The sequence below is a fragment of the Catharus ustulatus genome, chromosome 23, assembly GCF_009819885.2.
Source record: "Catharus ustulatus isolate bCatUst1 chromosome 23, bCatUst1.pri.v2, whole genome shotgun sequence".
Taxonomy (NCBI): Eukaryota; Metazoa; Chordata; class Aves; order Passeriformes; family Turdidae; genus Catharus; species Catharus ustulatus.
This window is the reverse complement of record NC_046243.1, coordinates 5059461-5082861: the sequence shown is the minus strand read 5'-3', so window position 1 is coordinate 5082861 and position 23401 is coordinate 5059461. Positions and strand designations below refer to the sequence as shown.

At 47.2% G+C, this 23401-nt stretch overlaps 2 protein-coding genes across 3 annotated transcripts in view; both read left to right on the top strand.

The window, feature by feature from the left end:
• Positions 1-1520, top strand: part of KCNH6 (potassium voltage-gated channel subfamily H member 6) — a 30708-nt gene extending 29188 nt beyond the window's left edge. For both annotated transcript variants that reach the window (XM_033078959.1, XM_033078958.1), the window contains one exon: positions 180-1520. In XM_033078959.1, the coding sequence (XP_032934850.1) occupies positions 180-467 (288 nt within the window). In that variant the 3' untranslated portion in view covers positions 468-1520. The remainder of the gene's footprint in view (positions 1-179) is intronic.
• Positions 1521-2694: 1174 nt separating this feature from the next.
• Positions 2695-18379, top strand: DCAF7 (DDB1 and CUL4 associated factor 7). The gene is made up of 7 exons (XM_033079018.1): positions 2695-2902; positions 8154-8312; positions 8624-8735; positions 9770-9888; positions 10903-11112; positions 11681-11798; positions 12287-18379. The coding sequence occupies exons 1-7, from the start codon at positions 2765-2767 to the stop codon at positions 12457-12459; spliced, it is 1029 nt and encodes a 342-aa protein (XP_032934909.1). The 5' UTR covers positions 2695-2764; the 3' UTR covers positions 12460-18379.
• The last annotated feature ends 5022 nt before the right edge of the window (positions 18380-23401 follow it).

Sequence of the window (23401 nt, the reverse complement as noted above, 5' to 3'; positions counted from 1 at the left end):
GGCACAGCTGCCATCCCCAACACTGCCAGCTTGCCCCACCAGTGGGGCAGAAAGAGGGTTCCTCTGCTCTGAGGCTTCCTCAAGTGAAAAATAACATTTTGGGGCTTGGTGCGAGGAGAGAGCATGGCTACTTTGTTTTGCTTTTACCATAACCCACACGATTCCTCGTTTCCCACCAGAGCCCGAGCTACACGGAGGTAGAGAAGTTCCACTTGAAATCCAGGGACTCCTTGTCAAGTGGGATGCAGCAGCCTGTGTCACCCGACAAAACCATGAGCACCCACTCCGAGCAGGAGCACTGCTCGCCACCTCTCCCGAACCCAGAGCCTCCCCACCAAACGGCACCAAACACCCAGGGACTCTTGCGGGGCTCTCGCTTCCCCTCCCTCCCCGAGCACTTGGAGGCATCTTCCGAGCACCAGGACATTCAGAGACACCTCTCCGACCCCGTGCTTCCTGGGAGTTAGAGACGTGGGGACGGCGGGGCGAGTCAAGAGGAACCTCAACTGCGAGCCTGCTCAGTTGGTGTTGGTTTTGACTGCAAGGGTAAGACATTGGACAATGCCATTGGCTCAGGGGTTTAATTTGTAGCTATCTTCTGCCACCGTGACAGGAAGTATAGAGTGGCTGGCTTCCAAGGTCAACGTTTTCCAGCGGTTCCCGTAGAGTAGATTCCATTTGCACATTAGAGTGAACCTAGAACCGTTCTTACAGCCACCATCGAGCTGGTTAGGCCGCGTGGTTCCCACCACCTCCTCCTTGCCAGGAATTCCTCTCGAGAAGGGCACGAGCCAAGCGAGCCACAGCGAGCACAGGAGAGCAAAGCCACGGCTCTGGGCTGCGAGGCCGCTGTGCTGGCAGCCCCTGGAGCAGGGAGCTCTGTGCTGGTACCAGGCTCAGCCCAGCAGAGCCCGCAGTGTCACAGAAAGGGTGGTGACACGGGAGGAGGGGGGGATCTCCACGGTGCAGTCCAGGGGAAACTGCAGGTGGCAAGCCCAGGACAAGGATGGAGGACAGGAGCTTGTCCTACTTGATTGCCACTGGGAAGTGAAGGGCCAACAGCCCCTGCCACCTCAGCCTGCTTCAGCCCCAGGGCACTGACTTCTCCAGCGAGGCCGATCACGCCTTGCAAACCCCAACACCCATCCCACAAGTCCCCAGGTAAATCCAACTCGCCACTGGCCTGGGCATAAAGCACAAAATTCAAAAGCACAATCCCAGAAAGCTGAAAAGCCCCAGACACCCCGTGTCCAGTCCTCCCTCCCAGCTTCTCTCTTTTGATAAAGGTTCAATAGGTGCTTCCTCCTGCCCAGCCCTGCTCCCGCCAGGCTCCGCAGCGGTCCCGTAGGAGAAGCCCACGTAGCGCTGCCGCCTCGCCGCTCGGGTAGATGCTGTGATAGTCCTAGGCCGCCAGCTCAAGTAATGTATCGAGCTCCCTTTGAGAGTAGTCAAACTGTGAGCATCTCTTTCTCTGGAGTTTTAGTGTACACTTTGCTAATAAAGATGTTTTTGGCACCTAATGTGAGTTACGGCTGTGTTCGTTGGGAGCATCCGTGAATTCATCCCGGGCATTTTCACCCCAAAAAGGCTGTGGTCAAACCCTGGTGGCTTCATGCAAGGAATGCGGGGCTGACAGAGCCCACGTGCAGTCAGGTCAAGGTGGAGCCTGCGGGGGCTTTGCCGAGCAATCCCTTCCCGAAAGGATGCGCTTGAGGCTCTGCAGTAATTTGGAAAAGCTTTTCTAGAAGCCCAGGCAGCTGCGTATGAGAAATGATCCCACCAACACGACTCGGGCACAGGTCAGACACATGGTCCTTGAGGCGAGCAGCGTCTCAAGGGACACAGCGCTGCCCGAGGCGCCCCTGCAGGAGCGGGCACGGGTGGGATCCAGCGCGGACCCCGCACCCCGGCGGATCCGATCAGCATCTCTCCGGCTCGAGCGGGATGCTGGCCCTAGGGAGCCAGCTCCACCCTTTCCCCCAGTACAGCGCCGAGCACTCGCCAGTGCTGCTTCCAAAAATATACGCCATAATTAACCTCCTGCTAATTAGAGACAAGCCCGGCCCCGTCCGCCACTCGGCCGAGGTGGGACTCGAACCGGCGGCCCCTCGAGCGCCTGAAGCCGCCCCACCCGCCCTGGCCTGGTGTGACTGACATCACTTCCAGCCAATCGATCACCGACAAGGGCTCACGATCCCGCCTCCAGCCACTGCGACCGCAGATAACCAATAAGAAGTCGACAACGAGCGCGCCCGCCCTCCTGGGCGGAGCCAAGCGTAGCCGTAGGTTACCCCAGCCAGAGCGCGAGCGTCCCTTTGGAGTGAAGGCCAAAACGACCAATAGGAAACAGAAGCGGGCCGAGGGCGCAGGCAGACTGCCCAATAGGCAGCCGGCGCTCTAAGTGACAGCCAAGGCAGCCAACCCGCGCGCAGTGGGCGGGGCTCCCCGCGTGGCTTCCGTTCCCGTTGTGTGAGAGGCCGAGTCCCCAACGGCCTCAGCGCCGCTGCCGCCGCCGGGTCTGCGCCGGGACCGGGGGCTGAGCCGGGGCCTCCCCGCTCCGCGCCGCTGCCCCGGGGGCCGAGCTGAGCCTCCCCCGCCGCCCCGAGAGCCGAGCCGAGCGTCCCCGCTCCCCGGCACCCAGGGGGCCGGGCCGTGCCGTGCCTGCTCTGCTCCCCGGCCCGGGGGTCGCGCCGAGCCTCCCCCCGGCCCGCCCCGCCTCCCCGCTCGCTCCCCGGGCCAGGCCCGCGGCACCCCCGGCCCAGCCATGTCGCTGCACGGGAAGCGGAAGGAGATCTACAAATATGAGGCGCCCTGGACCGTGTACGCCATGAACTGGAGCGTCCGGCCCGACAAGCGGTTCCGCCTGGCGCTGGGCAGCTTCGTGGAGGAGTACAACAACAAGGTGGGCACGGGGAGCGGGGCAGAGCGGGGCTTGGCCCGCCTCGTCCCGGGGTGGGGCTGTGCGGTGCCCCCCAAGTGCAGGTGCTGGGCCGGGACCGGGCTGGCTCGTTCTGCCGAGCCCCGAGGTGAGGGGGCACTGCGGTGGGAAGAGCCCTGCGTGCCGCTGGTTTCGGGATAGCGGTGCTGCGGGGCTTCTCGTGACCTCTGAGCTCCGGGGATGACGATTGCGGTGAGTTCAGTCACATAGGTACCACGGGCTGTGAGTTCTCCGTGGAGTAAAGAGCTGGGAACTAAAGGTATGAGTGTGAGATGAGTCCAGATGCTGCAGCTATAGAACTAAAACAAGGTCCCGCGGCTTGGCCATATCTGACTTTTTGGTCAATACAAAGGAAAGTTCGTGGCCAGTGCCGAAGTTTGTACATATATTGCATATAGGTATAAAGAAGTTCCACCTCAATCTGAGGAGCAGGAGCAGGCTGGTCAAGCAACTTGTGGAGTCACCATTACTGGTGGCATTCCAAACTCACCTGGACGTGTTCCTGTGTCACCTGCTCCAGGTGACCCTGCCTGGAAAGGGGGATTGGACTGGGTGATCTGAGAGTTCCCTTCCAACCCCAGCAATTCTGTGAATCTGTGATGCACAGGGTGTCTGAGACTCTGTTGGAAATGTGCTGTTCTCATTGTACTTTCTTGCTGCAGAGAACTCCTGTGTGATAACTTCTTTCATAAGTATATAAACCACTCTCAGTGATTCCTCAGTACTTTTCCCTGAGAACAGGGGTGTAATGAGGCATGAGATTGTATCCTCAGTGTTTCCTTGCAAAGTGGAAGTGAAGAATGTCACACTGGTGATAAAAACTCTGTGTTCATCTCTCAGAACACGTGTGCAGTCACTTATGAACAGCCTTCAAGGGGCAGGCCTGGTGTAATGATTTACACAGAAACAGAAGAGAGATGAGGAGATGGATGAAGTTATAGAGCATTCTGAAATTTCTGTGAAGCTGAAGGTTTGCCAGTAGTGTTTGGTTTATATAGCATGTAGCTTTGTAGCCTTGTGAAGGTGTTTAATGGAGATTGTGTAAAATACTGTCAGAAAGTTGGTGTTTGGGCTGGGGCTCTGTGCAGGGGAGTGGTGACATCTCTTGGAGTGCTTAGATCACTGCCCTTGCAGCACTCCTAGACATGGCTTTGCTGGGCGTGTTGTGGTTCAGGCAGCCTGAGCCCTGTGAGAGCTGTCTCCTGAAAACTTCCAATTTGTTCAAAGAAATGTTTTTGTAGTCCGTACTCTGGTAAGGTAAAACAGTTGTTGTATAGAGGTGGCAGTTAATAAGGGGCTGTGCTTTTATCTTGCCTATAGCTCTAGTTTTGGAGCATTCTCTCCCTTACAGTGTGGTCAGATCTGCTTCTCAGCTTGAGCTTCCAGTGTAAAGCCACTGAGTCAACTCCTGTCTTCTACACTTTGCACTGACAGTTGTTGCAGACAGACATTGTATAGGACTGTGTAAATCATCACTGTAAATATTACCCAGGGCTTCTCTCGGCCTGTGAGCTCCAGGAACAATGATTCTGTTGACTTCAGTCCATGTAGGCACCACCTGCTGTGGGGAGCTGGAAGCTAATTGTGTGAGGATGAGAAAAGTCTGGATGATGCTGCTGCTGCTATAGAAATAAACATGATATATGATTAAAAATTAAACTTGTACAATCAATGCAGTGAAATGTAACCTTCATTTGCTGTGTCTCTGATATTTCAGAGTGGTTTTTTTGTATTTTTGTTTTCTTGTTTGGTGCTTTTTGTACAGAGAGCTGTCTTGGCTAATTGCAAGCGTTGTTATTGCTCAGAGTATTGATGTTTCCTTTACTTTGGGGACCAGAATTCTCTTGGGAGTGGTGTTTCATCTGCACTGTTGTAATGGTGCCTCGCTGTGACTCGCAGCTGTGCTGAGCCCTTTAGAGGGTGGTGAAACATTCTGGGAAGAGGTTCATGCTCCAGGCTGGAAACTCTTGGACAGGTACTGTAGAACTGCGCTACCTGCACTCTGGTTGTAAACCCTTCCAGCTCCAGTCCCTGTTCGTGGTTTAACCAAAGGAGCAAAGGGAAAAAAAAAAACAGAAGTTCCCATTTAAATAGTCGATGATACTATGCAGCAAAAGGCCTGGAGCAGTGGGGTTTGTAGCCTGACTTCTGGAATTAACAGAAATCCAAGATATTTTACAGAGTGTGTGTGAAATTGTATCCTTCTGCATATGGTTTGTCCTTCATGGTTGAATGTTTTATATTGCAGCTTCTGTCATCAAAACACGCTTATAGGTACAGTTGGCACTAATTAAAAGGATAATGAATGGTTATTTTAATTTTGGCTTTCTCTACCGTATTTATAAGTGCACTCTACTGTATTTGCCCGTATATGTGTGCACTACCGTAATTCACTGTATATACGCACACTAGCGAAATTAACCGTATATACGCACACTACCGTAATTAACTGTATAATGCTGCTGCTACCGTAATTTACCGCATATTGCCGCCGCTACCGTAATTTACCATGTATTGCTGCAGCTACTCTAATTTACCATGTATACTGCCACTCAAATTACCGTAATTACAATAATTACAAAAATCGAGTGCCCCCACAACCCCTCCCAGTGTCCTCATAGCGGTAATAATGGTAATTATGGTAATTTTTGAAATTACGGCTAAATACGGTAATAGCAGTCATTACGGTGATTTCAGTAATTACGGTAATACAGGTAATTAATACAGTAATTTCACGATTATAAGCCGCACTTCCGGGTGCCAGCAACTTTTCGTTCTTTGTCCATGTCTAAACCACACCTGATTATAAGCCGCACTTTGGGTTCGGACCAAAATTTTAGTCAAAATGGTGCGGCTTAGAATCGTGAAATTACTGTACTGTACTTGTTTAGGATTTCTTTAAAAAGACTCAATGCCCAAGTGTTTGTTGCAGAAGTGCTCACTAGGAGGGAATTAGGGGAAGGAGTGGGAGATTTTGCCTCATTTGTCTCTGATTTTCTGTTTCTGTAGAAATTACCAGCCTTTGAAGTACTGCAGGTTACGTGACTGTCTGTTTACACCTCTCTTTTGTGGGGAACTCAAACCTCTGGGCTGCCACACCCTAATTTTCTGTGATCCCCAATTCCCAGACACCTCTGGCCCTGCCAGCCATCGCATTCGTGGGCTCTGTGGCACAGGCTGAAGCTGCTTGCCAAGACCTGTTTGAACCCTAGTGAGTTTTGTTTCAGCTTGTACACCTTCACTGGTCAAATCACTGCTACAGGGAGACAGATGCCTTGCTCTGGTTGGAAGAATTAAATAATTTGAGGTGTTTCCTAAACTTCTGGGACTGGGAAATTGCAGTCAGCCATTGTAATCCCTCATGGATCAGTGTCACAAAGGGCACCTAAACGTGTCAAAGATCAGAGATACTGAATTGCTGAATTGTTTCAGTTTAAGGTCTGAGGAGGGGTTAAATGTGAATATGCAATGCAGGGATATTTACATTAATACCAGTGGAAGGGGATCCTTTGCTGTTTGAGATTTGCTCCTGGTGATGAGGATGTTGATTGCTTTGTGTAGGATTAATACACTCATGTTGAGTGGAAAACAGCATAAGCAAAGGAGAAATGATTAGAGGTCGTTTGTCTTCTGATCCTAACCTTGCCACAAGATTTTCTATCACCAAGGACAATTTGCTTCCTTTGTACAATCTGCTTAGTATTTCTGATCCCTAAAGGAGTTAGAAAGCTATTTGTCAATCACTTCAGAAGTCTGGGCGATTTTTGACTGATTTATACTAGGGTGTGAAGGATATTAAGGACTAGTTTTGATAAAGAGAGGGCAAGACGAGGCTGTATTTCAGTTTTTGTGAGCATACTTGGCTGCATTTTGTAGTGTTTGTTATGGGATGGAAAGGATGGAGCTTCTCATTGTAGGGGGCGGGGCACGGTTTGTATTTGAGAGAATCTCTAAATGAGCTCATAAAACTGCAAATTAATTAGCATTTAAGATCCATTTGTTAGTTTTCTGTTATGGGGGAGAACTATGATAGATTTCCCTTCTAGATGAAATGTGTAGTTTATTAGGCAAATTGCTTATCCCAGGATAAGCATAAATTTAGGATTTTTTCAGATAAACACCTTAGAAAAAGTCCATTAAGCTGCTATTCCCGGAGGAAGCTGCTTTGGAAAGTACTGGGAAGTTCCTGCTGTGAGCAGCTTACAAACTAATTGCAGTGAGTCGTCCCATGATGTTTGTGTTTGAGCAGCATTTCACACAGTGGGACTTTCATCCTGTTTGGGTCCTGTAGTCACTGCAGGTTCAACAAGTCCTCCCAGCACCTTTTGTTCTCTCGTTTGCACACTTACTGACATGTCAATATTTTTCTAATAACATCATGTCTGGGACTTGAAGCATGACTTCAGGTGTTGTCATGGCCAGGCTGTGTGGAGATGGTTTCTTGTTTGCTCCGTTTTGCATCATTCTCACAATGGGGCAAGTTCGGCCCTTCCCCCTGACACATCACTGTGCAAAAATTCTAATTTGGAGCTTAGTTACCTAGAATCTTTCAGCAGACTTGCTTTCTTGGTCTGTTCACACAAAACATTTGAATAATTATGTAACCATTTTAGGTCCCCAATATATATTTTTTTTTAAGTTTGAATTCTGTTTTACTTTCTTCCTCTCCGATGTGATTAATTTATGAGTTTTTCATGCACTTGTGACAGAACATTTTGAGTTATGTGGTGCTGAAAAAGCTTGCCAGCTACCTGACATGATCCATCACAGCCTGCAAGGTTATGGCCAAGAATTCCATAACATGTGCTTTAATTGTGCAAACTACAGCTTATTTTGCTCTCTGGAGATGATGTTGTCAGCATCAGTTCAGTTAAGGATGAATTAGAATAATGTTTGTGCAGTTGAAGTCTGTGATTCAAACGGGGCTTTGCAATGTGGGAAAGAGAAGGGTGGTCTTTAATCCTTTAGGATTAGATTTCATTTGGTTCATTTGGGATCATCTCTTCAAATCAAAGCCATGTGGTGATTATGGATACTTCTCTCTACTTATATTCCCCAGCAGCACTTTAACGATTTCTCATTTCATTGACATGATGATCCTTTAATGTTGTCCTTGAGGTGACAGAAAATGTCCTGAAACACACTCAATCTTAATGCTGTCATTAGGAATTAGTATTTTGATAAAATGCTTTCTTTTAAATATGGTTTCTCACAGGTGCAGCTTGTTGGTTTGGATGAAGAGAGCTCAGAATTCATTTGCAGGAACACATTTGATCACCCCTACCCCACCACGAAGCTGATGTGGATCCCAGACACCAAGGGAGTCTACCCAGACCTGTTGGCCACCAGTGGGGACTACCTACGAGTGTGGAGAGTGAGTAAATCCTCCCCAGGAAAAGATGAGCCAGGACATGAATTGTGTTATATAGTGATCTCTTTTTCACTCAGGATTTTCTTCGCTGCAATAATGTGACTGTGTGAAGACTGTAAGAGAAGCAGAATTATCATGGCAATAGCTGTTTTAATCAGCTTATTTAAAATGGCATTGGTGGCTGTGTTTTCCAGAGCTTTAGGATGTAAAACTGAGAGGAAAGAAACCTGGGATTAATTCCTAATGTTTTGTGCCAGTGGAATCAGTCAGGTGATGTTGCTTTTTTTGAGTCAGATGTTTCGTTTTCTCTGAAGGTGGGTGAGACCGAGACCCGGCTGGAGTGTTTGCTGAACAACAACAAGAACTCGGATTTCTGTGCTCCACTGACATCATTTGACTGGAATGAAGTGGATCCTTACCTGTTAGGTGAGACTGACAAAATGTTATGTTTATGGCACACTTTTGAATTTAGTCTGATGGAGCCTGGGCTGTAACTGCTGCTGTGGCACTGCATGTCCACTGGTTGATCTGATATTTAACCACAGAGAGTTGCATCATGAATGCTGCTGTTGTGTTAGATTAAAAAATAAAAGCAGTCATCTCATGGAGACCCTTTTCATTGAGAGTTGCCCTGTCAGTGCAGAATGGGTCACCCAGATTGGACTGGGGACATTTGGAGACAGGGAGTCTTGGCCTTCATGGCTGGTGAGCTGTTGTTGCAGTGCTGAGTAAGGATGTGCATCAGCTCTGTGACTTATTTCAGAGTGTTCTGGAGTGCACAGAAAACTGTGCACTTAGCTCTGTGTTTTGTGAAGCCATTTCAGCAGCAGGAGGGGAGCCAAGAGTCCTTAATTCATTTGGAGGAGGGGGCTGAACACTTAAGGTTTAATTATAGCCTAGGGGACAAATTGTGAATCCAGGGTGACTGATGCAGAGGTTTGTTTCCCAGAAGAGAACAGCCATTTATGTCAGGGGGATTTGCTCAGAGATTAACTGTGATAATATGTCATAGTAATTATTTACTACATGATTTATTTTTTGTGTGTTACATGTCTCATCTCTTAAGAGCTTTACTGCTAACCCCACCTTCAGCCCACAGCAGCAATCAATTAATGATAACGCCATCAAAACACTGATTGAATTTGGGGTTTGGCATGCACAAGAGATGTAGAGGTTGGGAAAGCTGATCTCAGAGCTGCATCAGGCTTCGGAATAGATTGAAGCAGACATGAGCTATTTACACTTTATTCCTGTGTGGAAGGCTATTTCTGCAGCTGAAAGGTTTGGGTCATTTAAATGCATGGAAGGCTGCTGACTGTTTGACATTCTTGATTTTAGTTCTGTGCTGTTCTCATCGCTATTTTGATCTGTAGGTGGTGGGGGATGTTACATTAACCCAGGAAGTGATTAAATCATTTGTGACAATATTAATTTTACTAAGAGAAATGGTTTTGTTTCAGGTACCTCTAGTATTGACACAACCTGCACTATTTGGGGTCTGGAGACAGGACAGGTTCTGGGAAGAGTAAATTTGGTGTCTGGCCACGTGAAGACCCAGCTCATTGCACATGACAAAGAGGTGATGGCGGGTTTTGATTACTTACATTGCGTCTTTTTAAAGCAGTAGAAAAGGAAGAGAACTTTTCCATTTTCCTCCTTTCTTTACTTGAACAATTTCATAATTCAGAAAGATCATTTATGTAAGTTTCTATACAGTTCTTCTAATATTATGTACAGTTTTGAGTACCTAAATACTGTTGCCTATCAAAACATCTTTATACTCATCATAGACTCTTGACTCAAGAACATGCTTGTTTTAACAGATTGTGCTCCAGAATATTGTAGAAAAATGAGGTAAAACATCAAATTAGACTTGAAATCAACTTGATATCAAAGGCAATAAACAGCTTGCAAAATTCTTTGATTTTAACATTTTACTTTTCAACAACTAATGTAAAAAACCCCAGGTCTGGGAAATGGATAGGTTTTAGCTTCGGTGAGTGATACTACAAATTACACAAGCATGCAGTTCCTCCTTTTGGCAAGTGTAATGAGCAGTTGCAGGGAGCAGGAGGTGTTTGAGAGGCTGTGCCAGTGCAGGGAGCTGCCCCTGCCTGTGCTGCTCAGCTCAGCTGTGCTGTGCAGGGGCTGTCCCTGCCTGTCCCTGAGCTGTGCAGGGGCTGTCCCTGCCTGCCCCTGAGCTGTGCTGTGCAGGGGCTGTCCCTGCCCTGTCCCTGCCTGTCCCCAAGCTGTGCAGGGGCTGTTCCTGCCTGTCCCTGAGCTGTGCAGGGGGCTGTCCCTGTCTGTCCCTGCCCTGTCCCCTGGCTGTGCTGTGCAGGGGCTGTCCCTGAGCTGTGCTGTCCCTGCCTGTCCCTGAGCTGTGCAGGGGCTGTCCCTGCCTGTCCCTGCCTGTCCCCAAGCTGTGCTGTCCCTGCCCTGTCCCTGAGCTGTGCAGGGGCTGTCCCTGCCTGTCCCCAAGCTGTGCTGTCCCTGCCCTGTCCCTGAGCTGTGCAGGGGCTGTCCCTGAGCTGTGCAGGGGCTGTCCCTGCCTGTCCCTGCCCTGTCCCCTGGCTGAGCCGTGCTCTCTGGGCAGGTGTACGACATCGCCTTCAGCCGCGCGGGCGGCGGCCGGGACATGTTTGCGTCGGTGGGCGCGGACGGCTCGGTGAGGATGTTCGACCTGCGCCACCTGGAGCACAGCACCATCATCTACGAGGACCCCCAGCACCATCCCCTGCTGCGCCTCTGCTGGAACAAGCAGGACCCCAACTACCTGGCCACCATGGCCATGGACGGCATGGAGGTGAGGCAGCAGCTCCTCTTCCTCAGCTGCTCGTGCTGCTTCCTGGGGGGAGGTGGCTTGATGCTAATTTATACCCAGGAATTTAGGGGGAGGGGGCAGTGTCAGTACCCAAAGAATGATCAAGGACCGGTTCTTAGTGTACTAAGGAGTTAAAGAAGTGACTTTGGCATTACAGACTTCAGCTTTATGGTTTATATATTTCAGCTGATTTTTAAGAGGAGTCTGTGAGCAGCTGGGCAATAATTTTCACATAAAATCTTAACTGCAGGTGTTTTAGTCACCTTGTTCTTTCCCAGTCCAATTTTAGTTTGTTAGCAAGGCTGCTTCAGGGATGCACAGCTTGTTTGCCATTGTGGCTAGCTCACAAGCGCCCTGTGAAGTCTGCTTCTTTTGAGACACAGGCCACACTGACCAGCAGGAAGCTGTTCTTTAGGAGCAGGGCTTACTGCCAACCACATCCTTTAGGAAAGAGCCACGTTTGTAGCCTTACCTCAAAATATTTTGTATTTTGAATAAATTAATTTTTTAAAATGTGATTTATTAATCTAGCTGGGTTTTGTTTCTGAAGGTTGTGATTCTCGATGTCAGAGTTCCCTGCACCCCTGTTGCCAGGTTAAACAACCACAGAGCATGTGTAAATGGAATTGCCTGGGCACCTCACTCTTCCTGCCACATCTGTACAGCAGGTAAGTGTGGCCTTCAGGGGAATCTCAGAGTCTTTAACTGCATTTGCAAAATCCTCTTCATCCTCGAGTTTATGCAGTTGTCTGCCTGTCTTTTGCTAAAGAATACTTGTGATTTAGAAGCCCTTTGTTAGTGACTTTGCTAAAATGTTACAGAAATAGACATGTTCTAGAGTTTGTGTGGAAGGTAGTGAGCCCAGTACCCAAACTGTGCATCAGCTCTGGCTAAGCTTGTTATTTTAATGTTCTTTAGCTTTTTTGCAATCCAGTTCTTAAATGTTTTCTACTGTTGTGAGTTCCACCAGTCATTTGTTTATCAGCTCTGTCTTGGATAATGTATAATTATTTTGTTGGAGCATAATTGTGGCTTAAATACGGATCAGGACTGGAACAGCCATATCTCACCTGGCTCCTTAGGCTACAGGCCTGCAGTAGGCACATCTGGATCCTGTTACACTCTGATTGTCCTTGCATTTCTTGTCTGTGTGCAGCTGATGATCACCAGGCTCTCATCTGGGACATCCAGCAAATGCCTCGTGCCATTGAGGACCCCATCCTGGCCTACACAGCCGAGGGAGAGATCAACAACGTACAGTGGGCATCCACCCAGCCAGACTGGATAGCCATCTGCTACAACAACTGCCTGGAGATCCTCAGAGTCTAACTTTGCTGCTTCATGCACAGTCAGGCAGGGCTGTGTCATTCCCCCTCCCCTCTAAAGTAAGAACACCACCAGTCAAGTGGCCAGTATCTGTTGTTGCTTTGCATCTACTCTTACAAGAAACTGTTACAAGAATGGATGGCAGGGGTCTCCTGTCTCTCAAGACTCTAAAATGCAGAGACATGCTGAGCCTCTTGGACCTTCTGGGTTCTGGTTTTCTTGTGAAATTCTTTTTCCCTCAGTAAAAGTTCTGTATATTTGTTTGTTGACTGTATTAATAAGCTTGCAGGCTTTTAAGTTGCTGCATATGTCTGTGTGTTTGTCAGCCAGCTGAGGCAGCACATCCACCAGTTCAATAGATGCAGGTGCAAAACAAGGTGGGGGGGAAAGACAATGATGTTAACGGCCACCTTGGCAGGAATCTTTCTCATTCCTGTTGTTGCTGCCTCTAAACTGTTTAAACGTTTGTATGTTTTTTATATATTGGGCTAACTTTCTATTGAGTAAGGTTTTTCTCCCGAATTCTTACTTTTGATATGTGATCCACTTCCATATGTCCAAAGCAGGACCTGTTCCTGGATACAAACCACAGTAACACTGCAGGCTCCCTGGCAGTTACTGCCTGCCAGAATTAACTGTTGCCTTGGCTCCCTGTATCTGGTGACCTGGGCAGAATTTCCTGGTGCTGTGAAGTACTTGTTGCACAATTTCTTTACACTTTTCTGATGCTCAAGGCAGTTGTTGCTATGGTAGGTCTTATTTTTAAATTCTGAGTTTGTGTGTGTCCTGCAGCCGTGTTAGCAAGCAGAGCTAACAGGTGATAGGTTGGGAAAGAAGATCCGTGCATGACGTGAGCTGCCAGGAGGTAACAACTCCTGAAAAAATGTACTTGTAATGGATTTGAGATTGGCACTTCCAATGAAATGATTTCCCCTCAGAAGACTTACCTTATCTAAATCAAAATAAAATGGTTTCACTCTTTGTAGCTTGCTTGATGGGCAAATAATATGAGCAAGATTTTGTGGTTAGGCTGTACTTTGGAGGTTGTGTTTGGCCTGTGTTCCTGGGAGGTCTTGAAGGGAGTGCAAAGCAATCTTTTTGTGAAGTGTTTTTTTGCTTTGTACTGCCAGGTCGTGCTGAATGAATGAGACAAGTCAGAAAAGCTGGTCTGCTATCCAAAAGAAAGCTGTTTTCTTGGAAGAAATTACTCCCTAATGCGATGCACAAAGGTGGATTTAGAAGGAAAGAAGCTGTGCCATTGAGGCCAAGGTTTGGCATTTGTCATCCTCCTGATTTGGAGGATGTGCCAGAGGGCTTCTGTTTGGAATAGTGGATCAGTCTACAGTAACACAGCTCAATGAAAGCTGAGTGGATTAGGCAAGATAAAAATGTTTGTTGAAGTCTTCCACTAACGTGGGTCCTGTGCTGAAGGCTCTGCAGTGCTCTGCAATGAGGACATGACAGCCAGAGCTGCTCTGGAAGGGTGTGCAGCCCAGTTTCCATGTAAATGTCAGAAACCATGAAAATTCTTTCCACCTAATGAGTATTCACCTGCAGATGATAAATAGTAGGACACTGCCAAACTTGCATCTTGTCAGTTTATGCAGGAAAGGCAAGCTGGGAAAGCAAATGCCGTGGAACAGTGAAGCTGACACTGAGAACACTGTCAAATACAGAACAGAATCTGCAAAGTTTTGTCATTCTGGACGTAGATAAATACTCTTCTGCAGGCTGCTTCTCACCATGGAGCTCAGAAAAGCATTGCCTCAGGAATTTGATAGGAATTCATTAGGGACAGCTGTATTCCATCACTGCTTTTGATAGCAGAGAACCAAGAGACTAACACTGTTCAAGCTGATGTTTTGTCATTGGCACTCTCTGTGTTCAGTTGTGAGATTTCTGACAAAGCTTGATGTGACTTGAAGGTCAATTTTTCTTATTAGCAGCAGTACTGAGAGTAGTGTGTTCCACAGACAGGTTTTAGCTAGATGTCAGAGCAGTGTTAGCCAAACAATTAGTTATCACTTCTTACAATAGCACTTCATCTGAAACTGGAAAAAACTTAGGTAGAATGAAGTGAAAATTGGGGTTTTCTTAGCAGGGGTGGCTAATGGCATTCACAGCTTTAGGAGCCATCTGAAGTACATTCACAGGCTTGTCATGCTCTGTTTAATTACAAATGGCAGGCAAAACGTGCTGTTACTAACAGGGAGCTACCTGCAGTGTTAGTAGTTTCCATGTCTCCTTTTTGCTTCAAAGTTTACTCCTGCACAGATGGCATGAATCAAAGATGAATGCTAAGATGATGAGAAGAGAGCTTGTATAAAGGGACCCATGGTCTGAATAGCCAGGGAGATTCTGCTTCTGTTGGAAAACAATCCTGGCAGGGACCTGAAGAGGATCCAGTGCCAGTTCTTCCATCCATGAAACTGATGGAAGTCTATTTGTGGAGTTGTGTACTTATTCCAAAGGCATCAAAGGCAAGTGAAGGAATCTTGGAGGCTCCAGTGGATTCTAAATAAAGCCTATATCCTGTTTTTTTAGCCAGTTGGGATACCTTCTGGATCTACAGCATATTGCTTTGGGCATAATCCATTGTCATTCTTCACATGAAATTGTGTTTTAAATCACTAGAGACTGTTTTGGCACAGGGAAAAGATACTTAAAATAACTTCAAATATGTCACTTGAAAGGTTAATGAGTGAAAAGACTTGAAAATCCTCATGGGTGAGATGTTCTGTAGTGCAAATGGCACTTCTGTATAGACAAGGAAGGGAAAGACTTTGGTGCTCTTTTGGCAGCAGCTGCTGCCCCAGTGGCAGGAAGGGAATGCTCTCCTTGGTGGTGCCAGGTTCATCTGCAAGATGAAACACTTGTTACTGGAGCCTGCAAATTGAAATATGCAATTTATCACATTTCCCCTGCTTGACATTCAATTTTCCTGGGTGTAAAGCCCCCATAAGCATTATTTATCCCCAAAGTTCATGAAAAGAAATAGTTTGATATTCAATTTCCATTATTTGGTGCTTACTGCACAAGCAGAGGATGCAGAACAACTGCTTGCAAATACCTCATGTTTTTGGAGTAGAAGAAGAGTGAGCACAGGTGAGGTGAGCACAGCAGAAAAGCATGTGCTGTCGTTGGTACAGGCCTGATTCTGGGACAGAAATACTTAATATAGAAATACTTAATACAGAAATACTTAATGCAGATGTTCTGTATCACTTCTCCAGCTGATGAACTCAAGAGACTAAACTATTGTTTGGTTGTTATGTTCTGTTTAAACCAAGCTCTCCACAGATTCCTACTATTATGTGGGCAGCCTGCTGACTCTCAGCCAGGAGATGTTGGCGATGTAAAACTTGTTAGTGAGGTGAAAACTTCCAGCTGACAAGTTGAATGTTGAATTAGTGTGTAGTGTGCCAACTCTACTCTTGTGTGAATTGTCTAAATGAGAGGGGCTATGGTAGCTTGCATCTGTGGGAGTTATTTGTATGTGCAGGGATTTAAAAGGCAAGGATTTGAGTGCTTTGACAATCTAATTAGAAAAAAACCGCTGTGGTTTCAAATAATAGAAAAGGAGACTGCTAAGCCAGGTTGTTTCCTATGGAACCTTGAAGTGTATTTAACAGGGGAAGCATTGCCTCTCATAAGTCAAAGTTAATGATCCTTTCAAAACTTTGCAGTAATTACTCTACTGAACGTTCTGGATCATAGTAAAAGCTCTATTTTTGCCTCGTGGTGCAGTGAGAAGCTGCCTCAGTCTCAAGTGTGGATCATAGCCTGCCAGAGAGCAGGTGAGGGGAGGAGTCTGGTGCAGAATTCACAGATGTTCTCATGCTTGTTGTCAGTGGAAATGAGGAGCTGAGTGTGTCCGTTTTGTTCTCTTGCAGATGGCACTTTAACAAGTATATTTTGGGTAAGATTAGGAGGAGAGTCATCTTTCCTTCAGCCCTTGTAGGGTAGGCATTGGTCCGTGTTGTGTAGGAAATGTTGAATAAGGCCTGTCACCAAAATCCTGAACTGGGGATGTAGTGGACCCTTGCTTGTTTTTACTGAAAACCAAAAGTATGAGCACTTGACAAGGCTGTAAATGTAAAACTGAATCTTCATGTTCTGGATCTGACACTGTCCTGTAAGGCCTGCCCAAGGGATGTCCCCTAGGGAATCCTTTCTGTTTAGGAGCTTTAGAGGTGTTTGGAATCCTCTTCTTTAACATCAGAACGTGGTGGTGGCACTGCTGGGCTGGTTGTGTAGGGATGTGCCCAGATTCTTTGGATAACTTGAATGTTGTGAGAGAAAAACTGCAGCTGCTGCCTGTAAAACACTGAAACATTGAACTGGCAGCTTGTTGGTGGTGTTTTAACTCCTCCCAGACACGCTGGGCAGAGCAGACAGCAGCAGGGGCGAGCTCTGGGCTCAGCAGGCTGCACAGTGTCAGTCCCATCAAAGTTCTGAAGGGTTGAGTTTCCCCACTGCCCATAGCAGTGTTCCACCACCTCAGATGCACCCTGTTATCCTGCCAGGTAACAGATTCTCTCTATCACGTTTCCTGCTTCCTACTCTCAGACCAATATTCCAGAGCAAGCCTGTACTTACTGTTCTGTAATTGTGTGTGGCACTTAAGGAGCACTTTCTGATGCAGCTGTACTTCCCCTGCTTACCCAAGAAGAGTCAGAAGTGTTTCATTCTCGAGGGTATTGAGGAGAGTTTAGGATGCCCCTGACTCAGTTTGTTTTCTGGAAGAGATCTCCAGAATTTCCAATCAGCACCTTTCACCAGCAGTAAAAAGAACAGTAATTAAAAGTGCAGCTAAATACCAGTCACTGAAGGCTCATCTGGTGATTCATGGCAGACACCAGATGCAAAGGCACTTGTGAGAGTTGCTGCTGCCTCTTTCAGGTGTTGTATGTCTGCCAAGGACCTCGGTGGCCTTTTGTGCAGCCTCTGACACTCAGCATCAGGTGAGAATTTCCATAGTCATAAAAATAATTAAAATTATCTCAGTGACTTCGATCAAGTTTGCTTCTTTTTGGGAAATCTAACAAAATTAAGAAATGAAGCTATTTCCTGACAAAACACTGTGGCCATGTGCAGCTGTAAACCTGTGGTCCAGCTCCCATCCCTTGGAGTTTGCTTTCCACGTGCAACTCCAGCCCCCTCTTAGTGCTGAGGGGGGTCTGTGGGAACCAGAGCAGCACAGAGTCCCAGTGCAGCTGGAAAAAGGTATGTTGCTCTTTCTGACAACTTGGGGAATAGGAATTATGAAATTTGCTATTTAAAAAGAACCTTTTTTTAACCCTTGGGTTGCTAGCAGTGTAAAATGTAATTTAAATCCATTGCACCCAAGCATTTTTGTTACCAGTAGCCGAGTAGGAGATTCTACTTTTAGGTGTGTTTTCCCTTCTGCTCTTCCCATTCACAGTCCTGTTGTGGTAATTTCCTGAAGGTGTTCTCTTTGTAGCATGATTGTACAAACATCCATATGAGATTCCTGACTTCTTGTTCTCACTAGAGTATGTTAAAGCAATAGTAATTTTACTTCTGTCCTTTTCTCCACCGCTACTATTCTGTCCTAGAGGAATCCCAGTATCCTGCTATTCAACAGACATATATTGTTGACATGGATAACTGCAGTGTCCCTATATTCCTTTATTTTTATGGAGAAAATATAAAAGGGTTTGTTACAATGGATTTTAACACCTGAGTCATGGAACCATATTGTTGAAACTGTAAATTTTAAGGCAATTTTCTGAACTTGCTTGAAAGTGGAATGTTGCATCCTTTTATGCTATTTCCTGCTTCCTATGTAGTTTTATTCAGATTTTTTAACCTTCTTTCTAAGTTTCAGCCTCCTGTGTATTAGGTACAGTATTTTCAGCCTTTCATACTTTGTAATAAAAATGGAACCTTTGTAGATTGACTGCAGTTCACTGTGTGATGAGTGAAAACCTGGGGGGAGCAGGGAACTACAAATGAACTTCATTTCTTCTGTGTGGAGTTTGTTGCTGTAAGAGGAGGCTGATTGCTTTGCCTTGTCTCTGCAAAGCTGGTCAAGTATATTGATCCCTCATCCTACAAATACCCAGACAGACTTGATAGTTCCAGCTACTCTGAAACTGCAAGTGTCCCCAAATAATTACATTATTAGGAACCCAGTCACAAGAGAACTCCAACAGAATGGTTAATGCAGCTGCACATTAAATATTTGCTTTCTTAAAAATCTGCTCTGGGGTCCCTGTATTCCAGTGTTGTTTCTGCTCGTGTTTTCCAGTGCTTTGCTCATTCCCTGCACAGCAAATGGAAATTATCTGCCCTGTGGTTTTGTTTTTAAGACGAGGGGAAGAGGGAATTTTTTTTTTTTTTTTTTTTTTTTTTTTTTTTAGAATTCAAATAATTAGTCTCTGAGGGGTTTTGAATATAGACAAAGTGAAAACAATGCAATTGGGTACATCTGTAGCTTTAAGTCTCTCCTGGGCAGGGTGACCTGTCTTTAAGGTGTTTTTTCCACACACTCAGTGACTGCTGTCATGTCTGGAATTGGGACCAAGAGGGGAATAGGGTGGCAGAGCTTGGAAATTTGTACCTTAGGCCTTGGCAAGGAGGACTGATGACTTCCTTCAGTATTTAGATTAAATCTAGTTCAACTAAACTATTGGATTTCTTTCTAATTCTTTGTGTATTGGCTTTGAAGTAAAAGCTTATTAAGCTTCATGACCACAGTGGAAAGAGTTGCCTGCAAAGATGCTGCACTGATTTTTAAGCTATATATGGACTTTGTGTTAGTAACCCCTGCTCAGAAAAAGTATTTTTTTCTGAGAATTGTTTGTCTTTTACCCTAGAAGTGTATTTGCATCCTCGTGGATTATTTTTCCCATTGGATATGTGCTTTGGAATACTCCAGAGAAACTTTCTCAGCTACCACTACAGGGGAAGGAGGCAGCTTGTGCAAATTGTGCATGAAGTGGGGGAGTGATGGATAAGGGGGGAAGCAGCTTGCCTGTCAGTGTGGCAAAACAAGTGCCATAAAATGATGTAGAGGAACATAGGTACAAAAACGATGAGAAGGGTTCTGCCTTTTGTAAATATTATGGAACAGCCAACATCTGGCACAGCTGTCTTGCTCTGTGACCGTGGGAAAGTCCCGCTCTGATACCAGCTGTAAGGGAAAAGCACATCATTAATCAGCAATCAGTAAATGGCTCGAACATACTTGAAAGAAAACCTCTGTGCTAACACAATGCACAGCAATAGCTGCAGGGGAGCAGCAGTCTCCGAGATTATTCTGGGGCCTGTGACTGGAAGGAGCATTTAATTTTGAGCTTTTTCATTTGTGCTGTTTCAGAAACATCCAGACTGCCAGCTCAGAGGAAGTAATGATCTAAAAGCATATAATATTTTTAACGTTCTTTCCCCCTTTCCTTCTCTAATTCTGCCGTTCCAAAGGCTGAACAGCTTCTGGTTTTTGAGCAGCCTCAGAGCCCCCTCTGCTGGAACGCTGCTGGCAGCCAGGCCAGCCTGGGCAGCAGGACAGGTCGGGTGCCCCTCTCCTGCCTGAGAGAGGCTGCTGGACGGGAGTTCCACACGATATTCATGTCCCCTGCTGGGGAACAGGTACATTTGTGCCCATAACTATCCTGCCATGCTGTCCTGGAGTTGGATAATGATGATAGTGCTCCATTCAATTTATTTTCAATGCTGAGACCGCAACAAAAAAAATGTAGGAGAGACAGAACTGCCTGCAATTGGTGAGATTACTCTTAGAGCTGCAGAAGACAGTGCAGAACCCTTTCATGCATCCTTTGGGGTTTGGACACCCCCTGGATCCCTGGGAGTGTCCCAGGCCAGGCTGGACAGGGCTTGGAGCAACCTGGGGCAGTGGGAGGTGTCCCTGCCATGGCAGGGGTGGCACTGGATGGCCTTGAAGGTCCTTCCAACCCAAAGCACTCAAGGATTCTCTGGTTCTGTTCACAGGGTTTCTCCTCGCCCCCTTCTGTGGCTGTGGAGTCCAAGATGTAGAATAAGGAAGTTTTGGCATGGGACAAGGCTCAGCCTGGAGCCTGCTCAGCTCCCCAGGAAGGATGTGTCTACCTAAACAAGAAGGGAAGCAGGAAGGAAAGAAGAAATAGTACATCTGATAGCAAGGAAAATGGGCTCTTTGAGTCAGGTATGCTTCAGAAAATGGAAATACTACCAAAATAGAAAATAAGAGGATGGCATAGTGATCAAGACACTAGGAGAAGATGCCAGGAGTTAAATCCCAAAGGTCTACTCCAGACTTCCTGTGTAACTTTTAACAAGTCACTGTCTCTCCGTGCAATGCCATTAAGTCCCTAAAATAGGGATTACACTTCCTTTTCTTAGCTGATGCTGCGTGACACTGTTAAACAATTAGGCCATATAAAATTCCTTTGAAATAAATGGGCTGACTGGAAACACAGGAGCTCCTGGAGAGTCTCTGTGAGTATCTTTACTGATGATTTTACATTAAATGGCATCAGACAGTCTGAGTAGGTTCAAGAATTAAGCACGTTCTGCAGTTGCTGTTCACAGGAGTGAAGCTTCTCTGCAGCTCGGGAAGGATGTTGGCAATCCGGGTGGAAAACCATGGAATATCAGCTGGAGTAAATCAACCTGGTCAGGAACTGGAATGGCAGGACAAGGAGAACTGGGTTCAGACTGATGGAGAGAAGGGTTAGATGGGATATTGGGAAGAAATTCCTCCCTGGCAGGGTGGGCAGGGCTGGCACAGGTGCCCAGAGGATCCCTGGCAGTGTCCAGGCCAGACTGGACACTGGGGCTGGAGCAATGGGACAGGGGAGGTGTCCCTGCCATGGCAGGGGTGGGATGGGGGGGATTTGGGGTCCCTTCCAACCCAAACCATTCCAGGATTCTGTGATTATGCACAAAACCAGTACAGTATTAAATACACAGTAAAAGTTAGAAAGGAATTATTCATGTTTTTCCTCAAGTTACATGAAAAAGGGGCGCTTATTTTGGTAGAAAGTTGGATTACAGCTCAGGAAGGATTTACCAGCTTGTTGGTGGAAAAAAAAAAGGTGTCAAGGTCTGTAGTGGTCCAAAAAAAGTCCTGATGGCGCTTGCATGTAGATAGTGATGTGAGAATGTCTGTAAAATGGGGAAACCACAAATCAAGAGATAAAATTGTTGGTTTACACATTAGGCTTGACAGGTGGGTGAAGTGATGAGCTGTTAAGGACAAATCATTCTATTTTTGATTTGGTGAAGCGGGGGGAAGCTTCAGTGAAATCCAGCCACCTTGGGCAGTTGGGGATGGGAAGAGTGAGTTCCATGGGGTGGGAGTCTCCTGCCATCTGCCAGGAGCTGCTGGCTCCTGTCACAAGCTGCCACTCGCTGCTCTAATATCTTTTGGACTCAGTAAACCAAGTTCCTACACTAAGGACGAGGAGCCATTCTCATTTAGCAGGACTTCAGCTGAGAATTTTATGTGCAAACATGTAGGAACTGCAAGATAGGCAAAAATAACAAATGGTGAGGTGATGATGGAGGGGTTTGAAATCAGGGCTGGTGCAGTGGGAATTGATACGAAATTTCTGCCTCCCAGAGCATGGGGTGGGCTCTTCCCTCAGAAAAGCCTTTTTATGATGATCCTGGCACAAAGAGCAAGCATTAAAATCAAATTTGGTGATGAATGAAAGTGGGAGGCTTCACTAATAAGAGGGAACTGGAGCATCTTGGAGATTGGATGCCTGAAGAGTGAGAAATAGAGATGAGGTGAAATGCAGCAGCAGAGAGTGCAAGGATGTGAATTTATGGACAAGGAGAAATCTGTGGAGGATACCAGGAGTGTTTTATTGGAAATTAGTAAGAAAAGGAAACTGAGATTTAGTGGTTGATAAAGGAGAGCGAGGAGCCATCATGAAGCTGTGAAAAAGCAGGTCCAAAAGTGGTTCCAAGAGCAGTAATGATGCTGTTGAGTGAGAAAGGAATTCAAATTGGAACAGGGGAAAAAGCTGCCAGCTTGATACTGCAAATACAAGGCTTCTATTAAGAAGAGAATGTGGCTGGATTTCTATTACAACACGGAACCAGGGCTGGGCTTCTTTTTAAAATAACAAACCCCTTCTGCTGTTGCTTTTGTGGAAAAGAGTGGCAATGCCATCCTGCAGGTGGAATGGACACAGCAGCGGGGACAGAGCAGGCTGGATGTGGCTTTGAAGGCTTTGATTTGGCTGAAACACAGCCCGGGGCAGGGGCTGGAATGGTCTGATCCTTGAGGTCCCTTCTAACCCAAAGCATTGGTGATTCAGAGCGGAGTTCTTGGCTGGACGGGAGGATCATAGCAGCACAGTGCTGCGGACGGAGTTACCATCAGTTGCATCAGCCCCAACCTCGCCTGCTATTTTAATTATAATTCATTAGTTAATTTTAAGGGAGCATTTGTTTTCCTTGGCGCTGCGCTGTCCTCCCAGCGGTGCTTTGCTGCAGACAAACCACGGGCACAGGGACAAAACAAAACTCGGATTTTCCTTTCGGGACCGGGGGGCGGGGCCGCGAACCCGTCCGTCACTTTGATTGACAGCTGCGGGGGCGTGGTCTGATACACCCCGCCCACTCCGCGGGGGGCGCGGCTGTGCGCGGCCCGCTGGGCCCCTGTGATTGACAGCCCCCGCGGGGAGGCGGGGCGGGCGGCTGCTCGCGCTCCCATTGGCCAGCGGCGCCATCGGGTGCGCGCCCCGGCGGCGCCGATTGGCGGGCGCGGCGGGTGCCGCTGTGATTGGCAGGAGGCGGCGGGTGCGCGGCGGCCGCCGAGCGGTTTGTTTTGCGGGCGGCGGCGGCGGGCCCGGCCCGCTCGGACCGGGGGCACCGGCACGCACCGGCGGCGCCCGCGCCGCTCCCGCCCCCGCCCGCCGCTCCCGGAGCGCGGCCGCCGGGAGGAGGCGGCGGCGCGGGGCCTGGGAAT

Bases quoted from the DNA above. Each gene is read 5' to 3' on its own strand.
- DCAF7 (XM_033079018.1), top strand. From the start codon at position 2,765: ATGTCGCTGCACGGGAAGCGGAAGGAGATCTACAAATATGAGGCGCCC. The intron at 2,903-8,153 runs GTGGGCACGGGG...GGTTTCTCACAG, and splicing joins TGGAGGAGTACAACAACAAG to GTGCAGCTTGTTGGTTTGGA. The intron at 8,736-9,769 runs GTGAGACTGACA...GTTTTGTTTCAG, and splicing joins AGTGGATCCTTACCTGTTAG to GTACCTCTAGTATTGACACA.